This window comes from Plectropomus leopardus, chromosome 12 (genome assembly GCF_026936395.1).
Source record: "Plectropomus leopardus strain MGB_pleo_1.0 chromosome 12, ASM2693639v1, whole genome shotgun sequence".
Taxonomy (NCBI): domain Eukaryota; kingdom Metazoa; phylum Chordata; class Actinopteri; order Perciformes; family Serranidae; genus Plectropomus; species Plectropomus leopardus.
Window position 1 is genome coordinate 18,583,250 of NC_142187.1, and position 21,717 is coordinate 18,604,966.

General features: G+C 37.4%; 2 protein-coding genes across 4 annotated transcripts; both read right to left on the reverse strand.

The window, feature by feature from the left end:
• Positions 1–235: 235 nt before the first annotated feature.
• Positions 236–14,818, reverse strand: LOC121951382 (mitochondrial coenzyme A transporter SLC25A42-like). Its single transcript, XM_042497681.2, has 8 exons — positions 14,458–14,818; positions 11,439–11,616; positions 9,698–9,836; positions 9,458–9,483; positions 8,997–9,163; positions 8,227–8,343; positions 7,266–7,417; positions 236–7,139 (listed from the first exon to the last, which is right to left on the reverse strand). Exons 2-8 carry the CDS (start codon positions 11,529–11,531, stop codon positions 6,817–6,819), a joined length of 1,017 nt encoding a protein of 338 aa, XP_042353615.1. The 5' UTR covers positions 11,532–11,616; positions 14,458–14,818; the 3' UTR covers positions 236–6,816.
• A 958-nt stretch (positions 14,819–15,776) lies between these two features.
• Positions 15,777–21,093, reverse strand: armc6 (armadillo repeat containing 6). Of its 3 annotated transcripts, none has more exons than XM_088085698.1 (8): positions 20,943–21,093; positions 20,565–20,708; positions 19,601–19,686; positions 18,949–19,519; positions 18,261–18,406; positions 18,035–18,166; positions 17,266–17,403; positions 15,777–17,167 (listed from the first exon to the last, which is right to left on the reverse strand). In XM_088085698.1, exons 2-8 carry the CDS (start codon positions 20,683–20,685, stop codon positions 16,955–16,957), a joined length of 1,407 nt encoding a protein of 468 aa, XP_087941824.1. In that variant the 5' UTR covers positions 20,686–20,708; positions 20,943–21,093; the 3' UTR covers positions 15,777–16,954. The 3 variants fall into 3 exon arrangements, with proteins under 3 accessions (XP_087941824.1, XP_087941825.1, XP_087941823.1); XM_088085699.1 differs by having other exon boundaries at positions 20,937–21,014; XM_088085697.1 differs by lacking the exon at positions 20,943–21,093 and adding an exon at positions 20,794–20,917.
• Positions 21,094–21,717: the final 624 nt, after the last annotated feature.

Consider the following 21,717-nt stretch of genomic DNA (forward strand, 5'->3'; position numbering starts at 1 on the left):
TTTGATGTTTATTATACTTTAAAGTTTTTTTTAAATTTTGACACAGTGGATGTGTGATTCTGGGTGTTAATGTTAATATTAGTGTTCATATTATCTGTGCTTGGAGACCAGTGTGAACATATTTGTATCTAAACTCTCCAAAGTTTTAGTCTTATGCCAAAAGTAAATGCACAAGTGCAAATGAACATCATTCAAGGACATAATAAAAAACAGAAATAATGACCAACCATCCGTCTGTTGTCAACATCCAGATTTATTTGAGAACTTGTTATTTCCAAACTTTCCAACAGATAAACCATCACTAGAGACCAGACACAGGTCGTAGGTACGGTTACATTCAATTGGCACACATCACTAGGATTTACAAAACAGCCGCTGTATCACTGCTGCACCGAAACAAAAACAACACAAGGTGATCTGTTGAAACATGCAAACACAGTAGCATCATATGTCTGCACATCGATACAGGATTACCCGCAAGTAGGGTTAAAACAATTAAATTTGCTTTTACAAGAGCAAAGGAAAAAAAATCACATCTTTTATCTTTTTGTTGTTGTAGTGTTTCAGTCTTCCTCATCATTAAGCCACTGTCAGGTTCTTCACTAAAAATGTACTTTTTTGGCAGTCCATGATTGTCTGGAAGTTTACCAAGCTTGTTGTTGACACTCCCTATCATCGTGTTTTTCTTGTATTTATCTCCTTCTATAGCTGGATCAAGAGAGATAACATTTAAATGCTCTTCCAATTAAAATCAGGGTATAAATAACCTTAAATGACCTTAAATGTACTTTCATATTAGTCCTAGACTGGTTGGAATGGATTGGTTCGAGTCTGCTAGTGAGCCAAGGGTCATGCATCTCACCCTAGAGAGCAAAACCCTGCAAGGCAGTTTAAAAGTTTTACAAAATTCACTTACAAAAACTGCACCTGAAGTAATACATTCAGTCACAGAGGTCTAACAATCTCAAACTTCAAACCATCTGCTGCCCCTCAAATATTCGTAACTTCAAGACCGAAGCAAAGGCTAGAAAATGGAAGCAACCTTCAAAAAGGTTAGTAGAAGAAGCTCAGTCATAGTAAAAATGTTACTATTCCTCGCTAGGCACTTATGAGTTAGTATTCACCCAGCTTTCGGTTACTGTGTGTCCTTTCTGCAGCACACACCAGCTCAGAACGTGCAAGTTTCGAAATGTCATAGCTACACATATTTCCCACCAAATGAGGGCAAGATGTAAAGATAACACACTGATATTAAAAGACTACACTTGTATCACAAATGCATCACAACTGTTTGCTGACTAGAGTTAATCTCACTGTCTCACTGCTTGTCACCAGAGTGTTGCTACAATCCTCCTGATTCACTGAACACTGAAGAAAACAACAAGTACATCCACGAAACAGACGAAATGACGACGGTCAGACAGGCAGGGCAGGAGAGAGTTCAGTTTAGTGAATGGGGAGTAAAATTTAGCCGCATAGTTCCCAAAGTTTTTCTTACAAGACCCCTTTTCTATCACTGACAATTCCTGACTAAGTTACATTTTTTATGGATATTTTGTATTATATTCAAGGCATTACAATAACAGTAAAGTACAACTACTAAACTGTACAACTAACCCAAAAAGTGACCGTAGGACATTTGTGTAAAACAAGAGATTTGAACAAATTTTGAGCATATTATTTCCTGTGAATGTTGCATTAGAGATGAGTTTTGCTGATACTTTTTAAGCAATTTTCTGTTTTGTCTATATTAATAAAAAAAAAAACAAACCTGCTTCTTTTTTTCTGACAAATTCAATGACATCTTCTCCCTGACACTTGGTCATTGATCTCTTTGCTCTTTGGCTGTGTTAACTGCCTACTTTTCTAATGCAGGACGAGGCTGTTTGGCAAAGAGTGAATGTCTCTGTGATCAGTCACTGCGCCCTTATCCTGTGAGATTTTTTTTAGGTTAATAAATTGAATAGTTACCTACATTTTAAAATAACACTCATTCAATTTTCTTCACAGAAATGAAAGAAATATGGAGATATAGGCCTACTATATATTTAAAAAGAAAACACTTTCTGACATTCTTTGAAATCATAAAGGTCTCTTAACCGCCTGTGAAGCGTTGGCAACCTCTAGCGGGGGTCAGGACCCTCCATACTGGGAACCAGTGGCCTGCAGCTGGGCATTGAATCTCAACTGGGGTTTTTTGGGACAAACCCAAATTTTCTTCTTTACTTAATTTCAGTTTATATACTTTATGACTTAACTAATAAATTTGACTGGTTTATTCAGGCAAAATGTTTGTATGCTACTTGTTTTTAGACATGTCTGGCCTCCTGTTAAATTAAAAATAAAAAGGTTTACAAAATATTATTTATCAAAAGAGCATTTTTGTCGTACTGCAAAAACTCATTATCAGCATCAGATATTAAGTCCTAGAACAGAGATAATCACATGATAAATGATAAGTTAAAGGACAAAAAAAAAAACAAACAATCAGTTAATATTTAATAATCAGTTAATCTTCTAAATAGTGAGAATACAAAACATTTGCTCATTAGAGATTTCAAATAAAAATGCTGCTGCCACTCTAAAGCTGTGAATATTTGGGGTTTTCTGTCTGCTGGTTAGAATACAGTGAGCAATGATTAGACATTACTCATTACAATGTTATTCATAAAATGAATAAATTAAACAAAAGTGAAAAAAAATTAGTGAAGCCCTTGTAGTTTTTTTTTTAAAAATACAATATTATCAAAGGTACATTATGCAGGATTTACCTACAAACAAAAAACAATACATGGACTCATACAGAAGTAATTCCTAATAATTACAAAAAGTAATTCCCTTAAGCCTCACTTATGAGCCACTATAAGTGTGTGGCAGAGGCTCTACCTATATTTTTTTATTTTCTTCTCATTTTGCTGCAGTCGGGACGTTCCTGCAGGTGAGTCGCAACTTTATAAAAAGGTAGCGAACAGGTAGTAGCAGCATGCATCCAAGAGGAAGCTATGAAATTGCAGACATAGCGCAAAACAGAGCTTGTTACAAGTTGGCCTGTTTTCTGTTTGACAGATACCAGTGATTAGCTTAGTTAGGTGCTATATTATTGTATTTTCCATTACAAAAAATGTAATGTTCCTACAATAGTAGCTTGCAGATTATGTGCAAGCAGTGTAGGGAGGAGGGGGCGAGTCTGAATGTTGTATTTACAAACAGTAACCGAAAAATCCTGCATAGTATACCTTTAGTATTCCAATAATGTGTTTTGAGTTTCTTAGTTTGAGTGTCAGTGGAGAAAGCTTGCTGCTTTATTCTGGTGAAGATGACACTCTCCTGCCCTCTGCCCCACCTGGCTCTCTGCTCTCAGCTGCTCCCTCAGCATGCACGCTCTAAATATAGAAACTATTGACACTATTCAAACGCCTGTTAGCTCGCATCAATATGGCTCAAACTGTCTAACACAAACAAAAACTGAGCACCTAGTCCCAGTTTTCTGACACTATTCAACATAAAACACTGATATGTTAGAATTAGTGAGCATTTGATTATGTGCTGAGGTAAAGTAAAGTAAAGTAAAAACAGTAAAATGTACTAAATCATGCCTATAACACAAAGGTCAACTGATTGCTTTACTATGTGTGTGCATAATTGCAGTCAAGCTAGTCCGTTAGCAAATACCGCTACAGCTCTACGACTTTTGCCAAGTGTTAAACAAACCCCCGCAGCTGCCGAACCGACGGCAAATGGAAGACAACATGTGTGTACTGTATGTGTGACTGTGTGTCCATTACCAGTCACACACAGGAGGTGGACATGGTAATAGAAACACTAATCGAAAGTACCAAAGCTGTAAAAAAACAAAAAAACAAAAAACAGCTCTACAATCAGATTTTCAACCCAAGGCTAACCAGCCAACAAAGTCTCAAAGAAATACATGAAATGGACATGACCTCTTAAAATGCAGTATGTGGTTAATGTGCATCATTCTGCAGACAGAAAGATGGGAGACTAAGGCGTCAGTCAGAGCTGACTGCTCAGCTAAATTTAGGAAAATTGCTTTTCGGACAATGCACAAGAATTTTTAAAACTGAAACATGGTTCAAGACAAACCAATCATGTGATCACTGATCTAAACCTTTGTAAGGTAACAACTGTTTTTGGAGACAAAATAATTTATATTTTCTGTTAAATTGTATATGTGATGTACTGTTTGTAAATTTGTAAAACGTTTTGCTTTTAACTGTTCGTTATTTACTGTCTGTATTGTGCTAAATTGTCTTTTAATAATGTCCTGCATAAGGACTGCAGATGCAAATTAGCGATATAAGCTAATTTTGTCTTAACAGTGGTGTTGTGCAAGGTCCCCATTAAATAAACATGGCAGTGAGCACAAAATGTGTTAAAGCAGGTTGCTGGCAACAGAAAAACAATGCATAAGCAAAGTCTATTGAAAATGATTGTAGAATTATTGTGAAACAGTTTGTCAGAATAAGGGAAAAACAAATAAACAGGGGGAAATAAACAGTAAGTGCTGGACAAGAACTCATGCGAGAGATGAAAAATCAGTGTGAGCTCACCGGACTATGCTATGCACCAGACATCAGTCTGATGACAAGCAGATGAAGTCAGTCAATTTTATATTTACGGTAGCATAGTCCTGTGTGCAGACTCTGTTTTTTTGTCTCTGGGTTTAGAGATCAAAATCATACTTTGAAAAGTTTAGGCAAAGATCCTGGTTAAGGTTAAAATTAGGTTAAAATAACTACACTAACTGAAACCGTGTGTATAACGCTATGTACTTTGCATAGTTACGCAAAGTCCGTAAAGTCACGTCACTTTGACTTTTAGTTTCACACAGGACACAAACCATGGTCTCCTGGTTTAAAGTCCACATATGTTTGACTCATCCACCCCTTTTAAACGCTCTAAAAGGACTTTCTCACTCTTGATATTTGATTCATGTGTCCAACACATCAAAAGATCCCCATCGACTTTGCTTTGGTATTGTTTTTGTGATAACAGCATATCATAAAACACATTTTGTTCTCCCCACCACATAATGCATCGTTAAACCCATTCCATTTCACACATTTCTATGCAACCGGCCTATTCCAGCATTGTGTGTAGGCTGTTTCTTATAAAGATTTTTTTTAAAAAATCATATTTGTGTGCTTAGATTTTGTCTTTTTGCTGTGGTAATGAGAGAGGTAACACGTATAGTTTTGTATTTTATACTGGTATTGTATCGAAGTTACAGGCATAGTATGCAGGATTTCCTTGAAAAAAAATAATCCCTTTCAATCACTAATTATGAGCCATTAGCAGTGAGTGGCGAGCTGCAGGTCCATGTGTCTGTTTGATTGAGGGCAAAGTTGAGCCACACACACAGACCAGAAAAGCCTAGCGAACAGGATAAAGCATGCGCTTGAGCCAAATTCACACCAAATCCAGAAATATAGCATCTTCCTGCAGGGTTGTGCGGATGTGTTTATCTCGCCTTTCGGACGAAATCGCCATGAAACAATTTTAAAAAATGGTTTTATTTCTCCGATTCAATGCTTTGTTCTTGTTAATGCTGTTTCCTCTCTTCGTTCACTCACTAGCTCGCTTGACCACCACTGCTCTCTTCGTATAACTGAGCCAAAGACGAGGGACCAAATTTTAAAGTTTATAAAAAGTAAGCAACAAGTCCTGCATAGTATGCCTTTAAAATTCTGGTATTGTGACGACACAAATTCCTACTAAAGCATTAAATCAGTGTTTATGATTTCACATTTGAAAAAAGGACCTATTAAATGTCTCAATGTGCATTATTGGGACTGTATGTCAGTTATTTTCAGCTAGAATTCCCAACTAGCACAAAATGTGTTTGTATCAATACTTGCAACAACAAAATGCTCTATAACAACTGATATTTTTCAAAAGACCGTTACATGATCACAGTGAACACACACACAAAAAAAAAAAAAAAAAAATCATATGGGCACTCTTTATACTTCAAATCTGTTGGCACTGGCATAAAATCCAGCTCATCTATCTGCTGTACAAATAAAATTCTGCCTATATAGTCTTTAGGAGCTCCACTCACAGATACTGGACTCATAGTGATTTAAATATATTCAACTCAAACAAAAACTGACCATATAATGGCAGTACCAATGCTGTCACGTCTGTGCTGGGCAAGATTTTTGCTTTTTAGTCATACTCTGAGAAATTTTGTGCTTAAATATAAAAACGCCCCTAACATCGTAATATCCACAACTAACTCATATCCAAAACCTTTGGTATAATTTTTTTTAAAACAAACGCACTCACAACAAAACTAATCTCAAGGGGGCATATTTTACTCTAATTCAATCAAATGCATCTTAAAAAGTTAATAAATGAGTAGCAACCTGCATTGCATTGGAAGGTGTCAGTTTATAGCAGACACAAAAGGCAGTTGGGAGACCTCAGTGAGCGTGTGTGAACCTCTCAGATTGATTAATACACTCACAGGCCTGGTCCACGAGAGCAGGAGCGTTAAAATGTATGTGTACACACACACACACAAACGCACATAAAATCACGGAGCATATTGCACTTAGCTGTACAAGACAACAGTGTGTACCATTGAAAATACCTCTTGCCTGTAGAGACTGTGCATCCACCGCCGCACGCAGACAAAGCGAGAGAATACATTAATATCACGCATCCTGAGCCAGTGTGTGTTTGCTTCTATCCAACGACACACATCTCTTACTTCCTTTCTCTTCATAGGTTGTATGCATGAGGAAAATGTCATCCTGTTATCCCCATTTTCCTCTCTCTGTATCGATACTATCAAGATATATAGCCCATCTCATGCAGCTTCTTCAGGAGTCTTTTAGTAAGGTCAAACGTGGTGAAGCTCACCCCCACCGCAATGGGCCCTTTGACCCAGTTCATACTGAGACCTTTGAAGAGTCCACGGACGAGCCCTTCTTCAGACACGACTGTCCTCACGGTGCCCAGGATGGTGCTGTACGTGTGACCGGTGACTCCTGCAGTCTGCATGCGGCGTCGAACCACATCCAGAGGGTAAGACGACGTCTGGCTAACAAAACCTGCAAAGCCTCCAAACACTAGAAGTTCCATTGCGGAGGGATGTGAGCGCCCGCTGTGCTCTGCATGGGAGAGGAGGATGTAAAGAGGTGTCATTTTATATATGCAACATTAACAGCAGGTGGTGAAATAACTCGGTTGTAGATAAATACACATATGTTTTTAGACTTGGCAGTGGTAGTACACACCTGCATGTAGGTTCTTCAGTGTCTCGTAGGTAAAGAAGCTGAGACCAGCATAGGGAATGACACCCACCATGGTGGGAGCGAAGCCTCTATATAACGTCCTCGGACCCTCTTCTCGGGATATTCTCACAAACACGTTCAGGATGTTACTGTACCTAAACAGTGAAGACAGTATAAACAAAAACATATAAGCACGAAACTGGATTAGAAGTTGTGCAGCAAAGGACTTCTTGTTATTATCTGATTTTGGGATCATTTTCAAGTCTGTAGCCCTAACCCCAGAAAAAATACACTACAGTACTCAACGGTGTGTGATAAGGGTCGACAGATTACCGGCTTGGCCGATTATTGGGCCTGACATTTGGAATTTTGCCAATTATTATTAGTAGTAGTATTTTTATTCAATCAGCACACACACAACACAGCAAAGACAAAAACTACTCACAATATATACTCTAATGTATAAGTAATAATAAGTATATACATTTTTGATAACAACATAAAAATAAATAATGTATGGTGATAATGACTGAAAAGGTATAGGCAGAAGCACAGTGCTTATATATGCCTACCCTACATTAAAAAAAATTTCATTTTTATTGTTAATGCATATCAGTTCCTTCATGACTTTAAAAAAAAGACTTACAAATGTTGTGAATTTCATCTGAAACCTGAACCTTGTAGCAACACTCATCTTTGAATTTCCAATCATATTTACAAAGCCCTATATCACTAATTACCCTCGGAGGGCTTTACGACATATGATATTTCTCTGTCCTTTGACCATCATACCACATAAGGAAAAACTCTCCTCAAAAACCCTTAAACACGGAAAAAATGGTGGAAACCACAGGAAGAGGATCAATGCAGCCCGTGGAGTTATTTTGCTGCAGTGCTATTGTCAGTGTGCTTTGTGTTTCAAACCCACTGATGACCGTGTGTCTGCAGTTAAAGACGACCTTACATTTCCTTTGGCGTTACAGCCATCCTGGCTCGCACCATGTCCAGAGGATAGGTCACCGTGGTTGCTATGAGACCAGCCATAGACCCAGCCAGAAACCTTGGAACAGGAGGCAGGACACTGGAAAGCAGAGAAAAACAACTGTTTGCATACACTACACCTGTCGGATTTTTTATTATTCCACAATGGGTTTTTTTTTCAACTCCACTTCAGCCAAAAAAACGTGAATTTCAGCTTCAGAAAAGTTTTTGTTTCTCTCTCTCATTCTCTCTTTGTGTGCAGGTTCGCAGGTGACAGGATGCACCCTTCCATAGTAATTTTCACTTCCTTATATTGCTGTTCCTGTGTAGAGATGTATGCAAATTGTTGAATAGCGGGAGCACACTGTCAATTTTCGATTCCGGTGTAGGTTTTTAGCATTGAGGTGTTTATTTACAAATCTATTGTATGATCCGTGGGAACCCTGGTTTGTTGTCTGTAAAACATAATACAGAAGTGTTTAATATGTTCTTCATTTCTTTAGGAAGAAATGAGTTCACCGTTGTTGCCATTAGGTGAAGTGTTACTTCAGTTCCAGCAATAAGATTGTGTTAGTCGTTGACACTCTTCACTACTGTCTGTTCAAAATAAATGAAAAGATAAAAATGTAATCTTAAGCTTCTTTTGTTTTCAGCTATACCAAACTTGCATTGAACTATGACTCCAAAACCAGCGTATGAGCAGAACTGCGACTTTTGTGTGGCGCTACACTCCTGGAGTTAAGTGACACTTACTTCCCCTTGAAGCCATAGATATTTCCCAGCAGCTTCTTGGACTCCTCGTGTGCACAGAACTGGATGGCAGCATACGGGACGACTCGCACCATGGTGGCAGAGTTACCCCTCCACAGACTGAGGAGGCCATCCTTCTTGTATGTGCGGTAGATAAATTTGTAGACCTCCTGTATATAGTATACACAAATAAACACATAGATGCTCATTACATATTGATGATAATTTTTGTTATTTTTCTCTTTAAGCTTCTTCCTTTGATATAATATTTGATGGTCTGACTGTAAATGAATGTTAATCACTGAACATTGCATGAATCCAAAGTTATCCAACATAATTTCCACTGTGAGTTTAACTCTAAACGTGTGGCTCATGTTAACTGCAATGGGTGTGAATTAATCTTTTGCTATCAATGACAATTGCTTTTACAGAGAAACTGACATTAAATATGTGATAAGACTTACCTTGGCAGAGAATCTTGCCGAAGACACTAAAAAAACAAAAGTGCAATATAAATAACATGTTTGTGTCCACTGTTTCTGTAAATCATCACGCATTTTCTAATATTCTCATTAACATGAATGCAGGAGTGACACAGCTTAAAAAAAAAAAAAACTCTAGATATAACTCAGTAGCTTCCATGTGGGTCATTTCTAATTCAAAACCAGTTTTTCACTTTTAGATCAGCAGAGAATCCAACTTGCCTTGGAAAATGATTTTAGTCCTGTCCAACGGGGCGACAGTTGTCTTGGCCACAGCGCCCGCTAAAGCCCCGCAGAAGAGCGAGCGAAGGATGTTCCTGGATAAGAGCAGGCTGAAGACAGACTGCGTGTCTTTGAGTTCCTTCACAGAAATCAAGGAATCACATTCAGGATCACAAACACAGTGAATCCTGTAAAAAACTGCCTTCTTATGAGAATGAAGTTGTGTTTGAGATGCTGTTGATCATTTAACCTGAGTTATGATAGAATAAAAGATGACATCTGACAAAAGCAATTCATAAAACTTTACAAATAAGAGCGTATGTATTTAAATGACTTCATTCAAATACAGAAAGCACACAGATAACACATAAGCATCTGAGCTCGCATTAGAGTGCCAAAACAGTTCTGCCATTGAAGATTTCCACATAATGACACATATTCTGCCTTTTCTTGAATATAATGGAACTAGATGGCACTCGACTTGTGGTGCTTAAAGCGTCAAAAAAACAAAACAAAACAAAACAAAAAACTGGAAAAACATTTGAAAAACTCAACATCAGTGCCTCTTACCAGAAACCAGGACACGGTTACTCAAGGTAATCTACAGACCTTGTTATGAGCAGTTTCATGTAGAAACTCTGATTTTCTTTCTAGGAAACTACAAGCACCAACCGTATCACCATTCAGCAGAACACTTGCATTTACTCATGAACGAGAGGCTTGTCCTCATCACAGCGCGAGATGTAAACAATTTGGCGTCCTCAGCTGAGCTGTAATGTTTGCTAGCTCAGTGGTGCTTGGTGAGCTAGTAATGGATGCAAACCTCCTGACGCTTTGTGATACAGTTGGCGGGTAATGTTGCAGGTTGGCAGGAAGAAAATAGTTCCTTCATGAAACTGCTCACAACACAGTCTATTGCCTACAGCTAAGGGCAAATTAATTTCATTATTTTTTAAGACTTTTTGATGCTACTCAGGATTAAATTTTAGACCGATTTTACAATAACCTAAGCTGAAAAAAACATTTTTTACAGGGTTAAGAACAACTTTGCCTAAACATTTTTTGTAACATAAAAAATGTCATTTTTGGTCAAATGAAAAAGTCAGATATGGTTAGAATTAGGAAATACCTAGTGTTTACTAGTGATTTTTATTACTGATTTTGTGTGCCTCACCATGTTTGTTGGATTATTCCACTGCTTAATCCCCATCAAGAAGAGTTTAAGCAGAGGAATTCAGTATTTATTTATTTTTTTTTAAATATTACCAATTATTTTGTGATTTTTAGAATGCAACATCAGAAAAAAAAAAACAATTCATAATACCCTACTTCCAATGTCTTTGTATTTTTAAGACTTTTGAAAGGCTGATTTAAGACATTTTAATACCCATTACAGCCTTATTTTTAGATGAATGAATTCAATGCCTTTTAAGATCCACAGGAAACCTGGATCTGTAGATTATCTTGAGTAATCATGTCATGATTTCTGGAAAAAGATTTCTGCTGTTGAGTTTTTCAAATGTGCTTTTTGGCGCTCTGAGCACCACAAGTCGAGTGCCATCTGGTTTCATTACATTGGAGAGAGGCCAGACATCTCTACAGCCGAAATCTCAAACAGTCAGCATCTCACACCAAAAAAATAAAAATGGATAAATAGCACTACAGGTAAGAGACGAAATATGTACGTTTGATTTTAGGGCGAACTGTCCCTTTAGACATTAAAGGAAGGGTCATATTTCACCTCAGAGCTCACTGCTGATGGACTGGAGGAGGCCTGCAGCAGCACTTCTCCCTGCATGTGTGATTCCCGCTCATCCTGTACTCCACTCCCCATCCCCGAGGACTACGCCGGCTGTCGCTGAGCGTGCTCACGAATTGAAGCACCAGCAGAGGGGAGCAGCAACACCAGGAGCTGAGAGCTGAGGTCAGAGAGAGAAACAGAGGTCCGATTTAGGTTGAAATTCAGTCTAAATATAGAACAATTGACAAGATATTTTTGTGACTAAGCTTCTGTGTCAGGATCAAGTGACATGCATGACCTGAAGGCAGACAAATCTATTCTTGTGTGTCTTTGCACTCCCCTTTCTGACTAGAGAAGTGTCATGACAGCATGTAATGACTGACAGAGGGTGTTTATCTTTAAACAAGTAACTGTAAATACAACACCCACCCCGAGTAAATAAGTTACCTTAATAATCCAGTTACCTTTAGCCAACTGCCACACCTCTTAAGGCTATATAAGGACTCTGAGTAAAGTAAAAGTATAACAAAAATATCTCTTGTAGGACTCAGTTTAAGACTTGTAGGTGACAGGTTTCTGTTTGAGCAAAAGAACACCATTGAAGCACTTTTCTTGCTAAAATACCAGATTACAGTCTCACCACATCTTCCTACAAACAGGACATTCATGCCTCTGTAGTCAGAACAGAACAACATAAGATGAACATAAGAAGAGGGACGTTATCTTAAATGATCTTGCTACATTTACAAACAAAGACATCTGAATGTCAATGAATGAGCTAATCCTTTCAATGGACCAATCACCTATTCAAGCACCTTCAACCGTCACAGGTTCACTAGTCCATTATTACAAACTGCACATGCTTTACAGCGAAGCATGGCTCAATCCAACTTCACTTTAAATCACAGTCACAATGTGGAAGTTGTCAAATATGTAAACCTGAACTGCAGGAGAATGTTTAAGTTGAATGTGTATTTCTGTAGGGCTGCAATAATTATCCTACCATTTACTTTTTCAATGCAATAAAAATCGACAGATCATCCACAAGGAAAATAGTCGTTAATTGTAGCTCTAGTTTATACAGTAAATTTGTTATTGTGAACATTGCTGTCTCTGCTGTGAAAAGTTTTGTTATATTAAATATATAAATAAATTATGCTATTCTGATTTTTTTCAGTGCTAGATTATTCCATTAAATGTTATCATGCAGCCACAAAAAGAGAGCACCTCTAGTTTTAATGCTTCACTAAATAACAGCTTGATCCAGCTTCAAACCAAAGCAATTACTATTATGAATATTTGTTAACATTATTCAGAAAAGTTCCACTTAGAGACGTCAGGGTTCGAGGAGTTAAGCAACAAAGGAGAATCAAGTGAAACAAGATGGAGAGAAAGCCATGAGACAAGAGGGCAAACAGAGGGTCTGCTGAAAAGCTGCGTAGTCATGGGCAACTAATCTTGGCATCAGTTCGGCAGGGCTTCATGCCAGAGCCTCAAATGAGCACTTAGACCCCTAATGTGTCCCCTTTCACCTCACCTACTGTCGTTATTCAGAGGCCGTCCCTCACCCCTCCCAGCAGCCTCTGTCCCCAGGCAGATCATTTTATAGTTCCTTGTTCCTGAGTGCTCACCTCAGACCCCGCTGCCGCTGCAAGATTTTTCCCACTTGTCATTCACGATTCAATTCCCCATTCTACAGAAATGAAGAGCTGTTTCTCCGAATTAATTGTGTTAATTATTACACAGCAGTGCCTTCTTGTGTGCTGAGATGTTTTTGTGAGAAATCATTAAACTGTTTCAGACTGTGTCATGAAAACAACTGCCTGAAACTCATAGCAACAGTTAGTGCAGATTCAGGGCCGACAAGATAATAACAGGTTTTTTATCCAGTTCATTCCACTAGGGCAGTCATGCAAAAAAAAAACAAAAAAAAAACCCATTTAGTTTGAGAGCTGTTAACAATTGTTTTATTATTGGTTACACACACACATTAACTAGTGTTGTCACAATACTGGAATTTGTAACTTCAATAAAATACCTTGAAAAAAAAATAAATATTCAATACCATTCATGATACCACAGGCAAGTATTGCTATTGAAGACCTGCAATTAAAAATGTTTATTAAATATAACAAGGCAAACACATGATAATGATGACTTTTCAGCAAATTCACTAAAAAAATAGAGTTTGAAATGGATTTTTCATTTATCTATGCTGCTTACTTTATGTTTATTTTTGTTGATTATATGACTTTTGTATTTGGGGTGAAATTTCCTCTATAATAGTGTTTTTTTAAATGCCACCTACAAAACTTGCTTCATCTTTTGTAGTTATATTTCTGCTGCTTTACTTCATTGTGAAAACAAATAAAGCATGTAGGTTTTTTTGTATTCAAGTTATAGCTTACAAAATGTCAGCAAACAGTGCTCACAATTTTTCTGAGCAAATGACATTTTGAAATTGTTGTTTTTTGTCAGACCTGCATCTTAAAAAACAAATATTGTACTAGATATTAAATAGAGAAAGGAACCATAACTTCACATGTGGCACAAATAATCAATAACTTATCACAATTACATAAATAATAATTTTATAATAATAATTTTGATTAAGTTAAATTAAATTAAATGTAAATTATTAGTATCCTGAAGCTTGTGTTGCTGCTGTAGTAGACTTTACTATTCCTACATTTACATTATTTTGTCCTAAAATTTCTGTTACGTCATACAATAGTTTTGTAACAGTACTGTATCCCATATGTTATCATTATCTTGAGCATTTTCTATTTTATTTAAATCATTTTTGCAAGCTCTGACGCTGCATAACCACAAACAGGGTGTGGTTATAATCCAGCAGTATTAGTCTGGAATTAGACTTTCATTCATAAAATAATCTCCATGTCTCTCATGTGTCTCTGGCTGGTGGACTCACCAGTCATGACTAAACTTGTCCCCTAACATCACAGCCACCTTCTGCAGCCAGCTAGCTGTCAATATTTACAAATACAACAATTCTTACCTTATAAATTTGACACCAAGATTTCCGATGCGTTGATGTCTCTCACTTGTTGCGATGTTTGGAGTTGCTCGCAGGTTATTCTGAAACTGTTTCCAAGTTAGCCGGATAGCAGGTTAAGTAACATTAGCTAGCACTTAGCTTACTGCTGCATTAATGTTTCTCTCTTCGACAGCGTTGAGAAATTAATATTAGTGGTGTTTTTATAAAAATGTCTCCTGGTGTTGAAGGCACTGTCTTCAACACGTTGTCATTTTAATTCTCCACGCAGTGACTTTTAGTGACTCGCATGGTCCATGCTGTTAATTTCTGCTGTTACGTCTCCTGTGGGCGACCCGATGCTGTTAACGTTAGCTTGACCACAGTGAACATTGACAAGGACGAGCACAGAGGCATTGTGGGAATTGGAGTCTGAAAGAGGAGGGGCCTGCTTTGGATTGGTCGGTTGGAGGGGCGTGAGCAGGAGACACGCTTGGCAACGAGTTTTTTTGGGGGGATTTTTTGTTAGTTTTTTTTAACCATTGTTCAAATTCTACAGTACATTGTACAGGTATATTATTCATTTTAAAACACTGAAAAACTATCATTTAAGTAACATATATGAAACAATTTCAAATACATAAAAAGAAAAAACAAAACAAACAAAAAACAATAACACAGATAACATTTAAACCAAGACATATACACCTTATTTGATTTGTATTCGATATAAATTTAATAATTATTTGAAAGGTCTTCATAGCTTTTTCATTTGTTTTTATTTCAGAAACAGCCAAGGGGATATTGTAATTCAGTACAAACAAATGGATATTGGGAGTAATTTGAAGCACTTTGTCTTTGTGTATGTGATATTAGCCAATAAGACTGACAAGTCTGAGTACATCGTCAGTGGAATGAAAGCCTGTATTACAGTTTAGAAACAAGACTATGTCTTCCAAAATTGATGTCAATCTGTTAAAACATGTATAGATCAGCAGAGAAGCTTCAATGCAGAGTTCTTGAGATTAAGAACAGTCACAGAATAAGTGAAAGATTAATTCAGTTTCTTTGTTTACAGAAAAAACAAGTTGGAAATATTATCTTTAAATGTTTTAATAAAGTATTACAGGGTTTGCATATGTAATATCTTTAAGTGAATTTCTTTAATCTTGTTTGGAAAAATGAATTAGGTAATGAGATGGCTGACTATAGTTTGGACTGAGTCTTTTCTTGTCTGGATGTATTCACTCTCACCAGATACGGTGATGATATCTCCACACAACCATATTTTACAGGTGTCAAAACATCTTGACAAAGAACTACAGTTGAAAATTAGCCAGATGACTGATGCATTCAAGTAAGTGTTTATTCATATGTGTTGTCCTTATAAATAAAATAAATGAAATGAAATAGAGGTGAAGCACTAAAAGAGAGTTTCATCATAATCATTAAGAATATACACTGTAATGTTGTCAGTGGTGGGTAAAAGTATCACAGATGTCGGTTTTACACTGTAATAATGCACTAAAAAATAAACAAACAAAAAAACATAAAAAGGAATGATTAACATTAGTAAAAATATAAGGCATTCAATACATGTTAAAATGTGTCTCAGCCAACATGGGAAAGCAATCTGAACAAAGCAGTGCAGTTTAACAATTTGCATAACAGTTAATACTTCCTGTTCTCCTATGGTGCATTAGCGATGGGCAGAGTGATTCTTTTCACAGTATCAGTTACTTTGAGTTGATACATGTAAATGTATCAAACATTTCCGCTTCCGTACTTTTTGCAAAACACAGTGTCGGTTTCTCAAGGACACTCTGTTATAGTACATGCATGTTCAACAGTTAGCGCTACCCACCCCACAGTTTTAGTCAGTGCTTACCAGCAATAAAGATTCATATTCATTTAATTGCATTGACTCCGAATCTGACTTATAAGCTTAATACGATGTTACATAAATATCACTGACCAACGATCTGTCATTCTTTGAGGAAGACATCCCAGTTACTTCTGCAGCCTTGTGTTGCATTTTTGTAGTGTTGGAATAATCTGAAAAATGAGTTCCTGATCATATTTTATGGCTCAGTTGAGCCATGAAAGTCCAGAGTTCTTTTTACAGGCTGACCTACGTTCTTACCACACACTAAACAGTCATTCAAAAAGATTTGTTCATTCATTTTTGTCCATCGCTATGACAAAAAAAACAAAAAAAAACTAGCATCCAGCATCTTGTCAACATAAATGTGGCACTGATATAAAATTGGGCATGAGCAAATTTGCAAACAAAATATTAAAAGCAAATAAAATATACAAAAATTAGAACAGGACTACAATTACCTTTTTATCCAGAAACAGAAAAAGGACTGGAAAACATATCCAACCTTTCAAAGGCGTTGTGTGGATCTGCTTAAAATCTTGGCTATGTATACCAACGTAACATATCATCGTGCTTAGAACTTGCGTTTCAGGTAAACTCTTGATTCGTACGGGTGTACGGCGATGCTCTCCTCTACTTTCAGTGGGTGAGGCTGCCATGTTTGCCGGTCCACAGTTCTCGGAGCTCCACCTTGCATCCCAGATCTCTGAGGGCTGCTTTACCCACGTCGCCACAGTCCTGATGGGTCTGCAGTGCCTGGGTTATCAGGACCTCTGCTCCCATATCCAGGATTGGTTGGCTGAAGTTACGCATACGCGCAACCAGGTTTCTCATCAGCATACACGCCTGTTTCTGTTTAGAGAGAAAAAAGAGACAGAAAGAGCTGACTGACTGTGACAGAGCATGCTTTTTTTAAGTAAGCATGTTAATTATCAGTGACCTCATATTACCTGCACATTGACCGCATCAGGATGTGCCTTCATAGCCTGCACAGCGGCCAAGGCGCCTCCATTTTCCATGATGACTTTGCAGTTGTTGGGTTTACGTAAAGCAAGCACAGAGAGGCACGCACAGCCCTGCTCACACACCTACAGCAGAACATGAACATTATCTCTGGGTATTTGCAGGAGGAATTTATACATCAAATGTATTTTTATCCAACAAACAGCAGTATATAATAACATTTCTGTGGTGGATGATAGAGGCATGACATTTAAGCCTGTAAAACCTCAGCAAACCCAGTTAGATTTCTTTCAAAAAGCAAGAAGGCAATGAGCAACGACAGAAGAAATGACCTAAAAAATTTTTTAAATATATTAAAATAATTACCTGAACATTTGCACACAAAAATAAAATAAATAAAATAAATAAAATAAATAAAATAAATAAAATAAATGACGTGAAAATGCCTAAAAATTGTAAATTTTGTAACATTATTTTACATTTTTAATTATGATAAATATATAGTTATTCCGTTTTTTTTCCTTTTTCACAATACATTTTTTTCATGACCTTTTTAAAAATAATTTTCTAAATCTACTAATTTCTTGCAATTTGTGGAACATTTATTTTAAAGTTGCTCATTGCCTTTTTCCCTGTTTAAAAAAAAAAAAATCACACTGTTTTGCTCAGGGTTCCAAGGTTTCAATACTTGTGAAAGGCGTCTAAGAGCAGCACAAAAACAATGACATTGGCCCAGGTTTCAAAGGGTTAACTCACAGCAGAATTGCTCATGTGTCTATTCATGGCGATTACGATGAGCTGGACTCCACCAGCATTAACAACGGCATCTTTCACATCATCGTTTCCTGCTACGGCTCGTATCGCACTGAGGACCTGCCGGACCAACTCCTGCAAGCAGAAAACCGGTTCAGTGAGCGGATCAAATGCAGAAGCTGAATCTCACGTCAGTTTGTATCACAACGCCTTGTTTTCAGCTGGCTACCGGTGTCTCATAGCTGTCTGCCAGCAGTGTCATCATGAGTTTCAATCCTCCCAGATCACAGATGTCCTGACAGAACTCGTTCCTCACAGCCAGACGGGACAGAGTTGCACACAGCTCACTCAGAACAGAAGTATTATCAAGGTGAGCTGCGATGGAGACACAAGACAAGAAGGAATTACGTTAATGAAATCAAAGCTGATTTAATCGGAATCAGAAATGCTTTATTGATCCACGGGGGGAAACTGAGGTTCATTAGAGTCGCTCTGATGCCAGCATACAGAATTATAGCAAGTACAAAGAAGTACAAGCACAAATATGTAAAAACATAAATGTAAAAATAGAAATACAGTAATAGTTAACAATTACCACAGTATGTAAATATATATATTTTTAAAAGTATGTATAATATGCTGTGTATGTAAATGTGTAATAATATAAATGTAAAGAAATAAATAGACAGTTACTACTAATATGTGAATATTTAAAGTACAATATGGAAAATGTGCTGAGTGTATAAAGTATGTAATAGAACACTATACCTTATGCTACAATAATAAAACTAGCACGTAAGCTCAAAATCTAAACATCTGAAATGTGTGTGCAATATGACAACAGGGATGTACATAAGTAGGAATACAATAAGACTATATACAAGTCATATTAAGTAGTTGACATCCGCTGGCCTTACCTTTTGCAGCCTCAACTAAAACCTTCAGTCCATTGTGCTCAAGGACAATCATCTTGGCGTGTTCATGAGCATGCCCAAATGTAACTCTGACATCGTCGTCAAAGGTCATGACCCTGAGAGCTGCGGAGGCCTCCTTCACCAGCTCAGCACATCCGCTGTGTTGTTTAATGGCACCGGTCAGCAGGGGCAGGACGCCGCCTTTTACCAAATCCTGCCTGTTCTGTTCGTGTTTCAAACAGCAGTGACGCACAGTGCAGATGGCCACACGCGTCACGGAGGAATCTGCCTCGTGCTTCTTGAGGACATTCAAAAGGAACTGCTGGCCATCCGCGTCCAACAAGTCTGGCTGTCCGTCTGTCAGCGCAGCCAGAGCAGACAAGGAGGTCGACACAGCTTCCTGCTCCTCCACGCTTTTTTTGCAGTAAGAGAAGATGACGGGGTAGGCGTCTTTTTGGGCAGCCAGGTACCTCTGGGCAAATCCACTTGAGCAATGCTCTGTGAAGCTTTTAATGTCTGCAGTCACATCCAAGACACTAGCAGAGTCTTTTCCGACCCGCAGCGAATCCAAAACCTGTTGGAAGACATGCGCAGAGTGAGATTTTGATACTTTTGCAGTCAGCAGACCCTTTTCACAAAAGATATCAAGACTTACCTGTAAGATCTCGTGTGTTTGCTCTTCTTGTTTGTCATCAGATGGTACAGCTGGTACGGCTTTTACTATACAGCTGAGGTCCACACCTGCAACCACATGAAAGATTAGGCTTAATGCTTTCACACAAAATATCAAGTAGAAAACAGAAAGGATTATAGATGAGCATAATTTACAGAGATAAACCGACTTGAAAGAGCACAGCAGTGATAATCAACTTTGGGCCCGTGGGTCAAATCAAATAAAACTTTTTTTATTTATTTTTAAAAAAATACTGGCAGGGGATGACAAGGGGCCCTATCGGAGTGTCAATTATGTCATGTTTTAAATCATTTTATTTATTTATTCATTTATTTAAGTTGTTTGAGACCTACAGTCAAAGGACTTGTTTAAATAAATGTTTTAAAAAAAGCATTTACAACTTTATTGTAAATGTATTGTAAATCGCATGTCAGTGCACTTTTAAATACTACAAACAGTTATAGTGATAATATTAGTGTACTTATGGAACGTTTCCTTTTTTCAAGTACTTTGTACTATACTATTTGTATGCATTATTAAAGTATACTTTAATTTCACCTCATTACAAATGTATCTAATTTACTAAAATTGTTCTTTGTTATAACTTTATTTTAAGATTGATTTTAGTGTACATTTAAAAGTATACCAAATACTTATATTTGTAAGTAAGTAAAATTTTTGAAAAGTATAGCTCTTCAAGTTCTTTGTAGTGTACTATTAGTATGATACAACACAGTTTACTTAGTAGTAGTAACTAATCCTCTGACATGATTAATAATTTAGTCGCTTTGACTGACATAAGCAGTTTGATCATCAATGACATCATCAATGATATGATGCACGTGCTATGTTTCACCTATATCTTCGTGGTTCTGAAGTTTATATTGATCACAACAGGCTCGGCCTCATACTGACAGAGTCCCTTTGTCGTTTTTGTCTGGCTTACCTTGAGACTCAAACTGCTCCACAGCCTCCCTCAGAGCCTCATCAGGGTCCATCTCAAACTCCTCCATGTTTTCTCTGACAGCAGCATCAAATGTTTCCTGTGTGATCCTCCGCTTCGCCATTTTTTCGCCCGTTAATCTCCACTCTGAAATAAAGAAAGTAATGTCAAAAGATGAGACACAATAAATCGCGTCGGTTGAGCTTAATCAAAGATAGCTTCTGATAGCTACTGTTAGCTTGCATGTCGTTTTTACGCTCTTGTTGCCGAATATGACTGAAATTCACAAAGCCACCGTTACATATAGCCGTTGTAATGTAACCATTTTTTCCCTATTTAAGACTAATTAGCTCATAAAACGTGCAATCACGTAACTGTTACCTCCGCCCGGTGACAACCTGCTCCACTGTTATGAATGAACCGACCACCGCTGCTGGTTTACGCACTTTCCGCAGTCGTTGAGCTGCTACTCGCAGCTTTCAGAAACGAGCGCGGGGCGTGAGTTGTGCGTAACAACCTACATGAATACAAAATTCCGCAAATGGTCCCACTCATACATATTCTCGGTTGGAACATTGACTGTAAAATAGTTCCACCAGTGGACCGTTTCTCCTGACGACAACGTTTTAACCCTTTAAAACCTGGGCTAATGGGTTTGATTTCCTTCAAAAACATGGAAAGAAGGCAATGAGCAACTTAAGAGTAAATGAAAAATAAGCAAGTGATTAGTAAAACGTACAATACAATTATCTGAAAACCCTCAAAGTTATTAAAAACATACAAAAAAAAACAACAGGAAAGGAAATCACTTGAAAAACCCAAAACAAACAAACAACATGGGAAAGTTAAAATATAAGAGCAAGAAAATTACCTGAAAATTGTGCTATAAAATGATAATAATTCTGTAAAATTATTTTAAGTTTTTAATTGTGATAATTCTAAACATAGCTCTCTTGAAATTTACCCTAGCTCATAAAAGACGTGCTAATTTTCAGAATCTATATTAAATCTGCAATTTCCAGGACATTTCTTGCCAAAATGCTCAGGCATAATGACAGGCACTTAACACCGCAAGGAAAATGCTCACAATCCTGGATTAAATTTACCTGAACTTGTTTTATCTCCAGGGTTACGACATGGAGTTAATTTTTTAAAT

Bases quoted from the DNA above. Each gene is read 5' to 3' on its own strand.
- LOC121951382 (XM_042497681.2), bottom strand. From the start codon at position 11,531: ATGGGGAGTGGAGTACAGGATGAGCGGGAATCACACATGCAGGGAGAA. The intron at 9,837-11,438 runs GTGAAATATGAC...ATTTCTGTGAAG, and splicing joins CATCAGCAGTGAGCTCTGAG to GAACTCAAAGACACGCAGTC. The intron at 7,418-8,226 runs GTAAGGTCGTCT...TTCACTGTTTAG, and splicing joins GCTGTAACGCCAAAGGAAAT to GTACAGTAACATCCTGAACG.
- armc6 (XM_088085697.1), bottom strand. The intron at 18,167-18,260 runs GTAGCCAGCTGA...TTCTGCTTGCAG, and splicing joins CAGACAGCTATGAGACACCG to GAGTTGGTCCGGCAGGTCCT. The intron at 17,168-17,265 runs GTAATATGAGGT...CTCTCTAAACAG, and splicing joins CTGATGCGGTCAATGTGCAG to AAACAGGCGTGTATGCTGAT.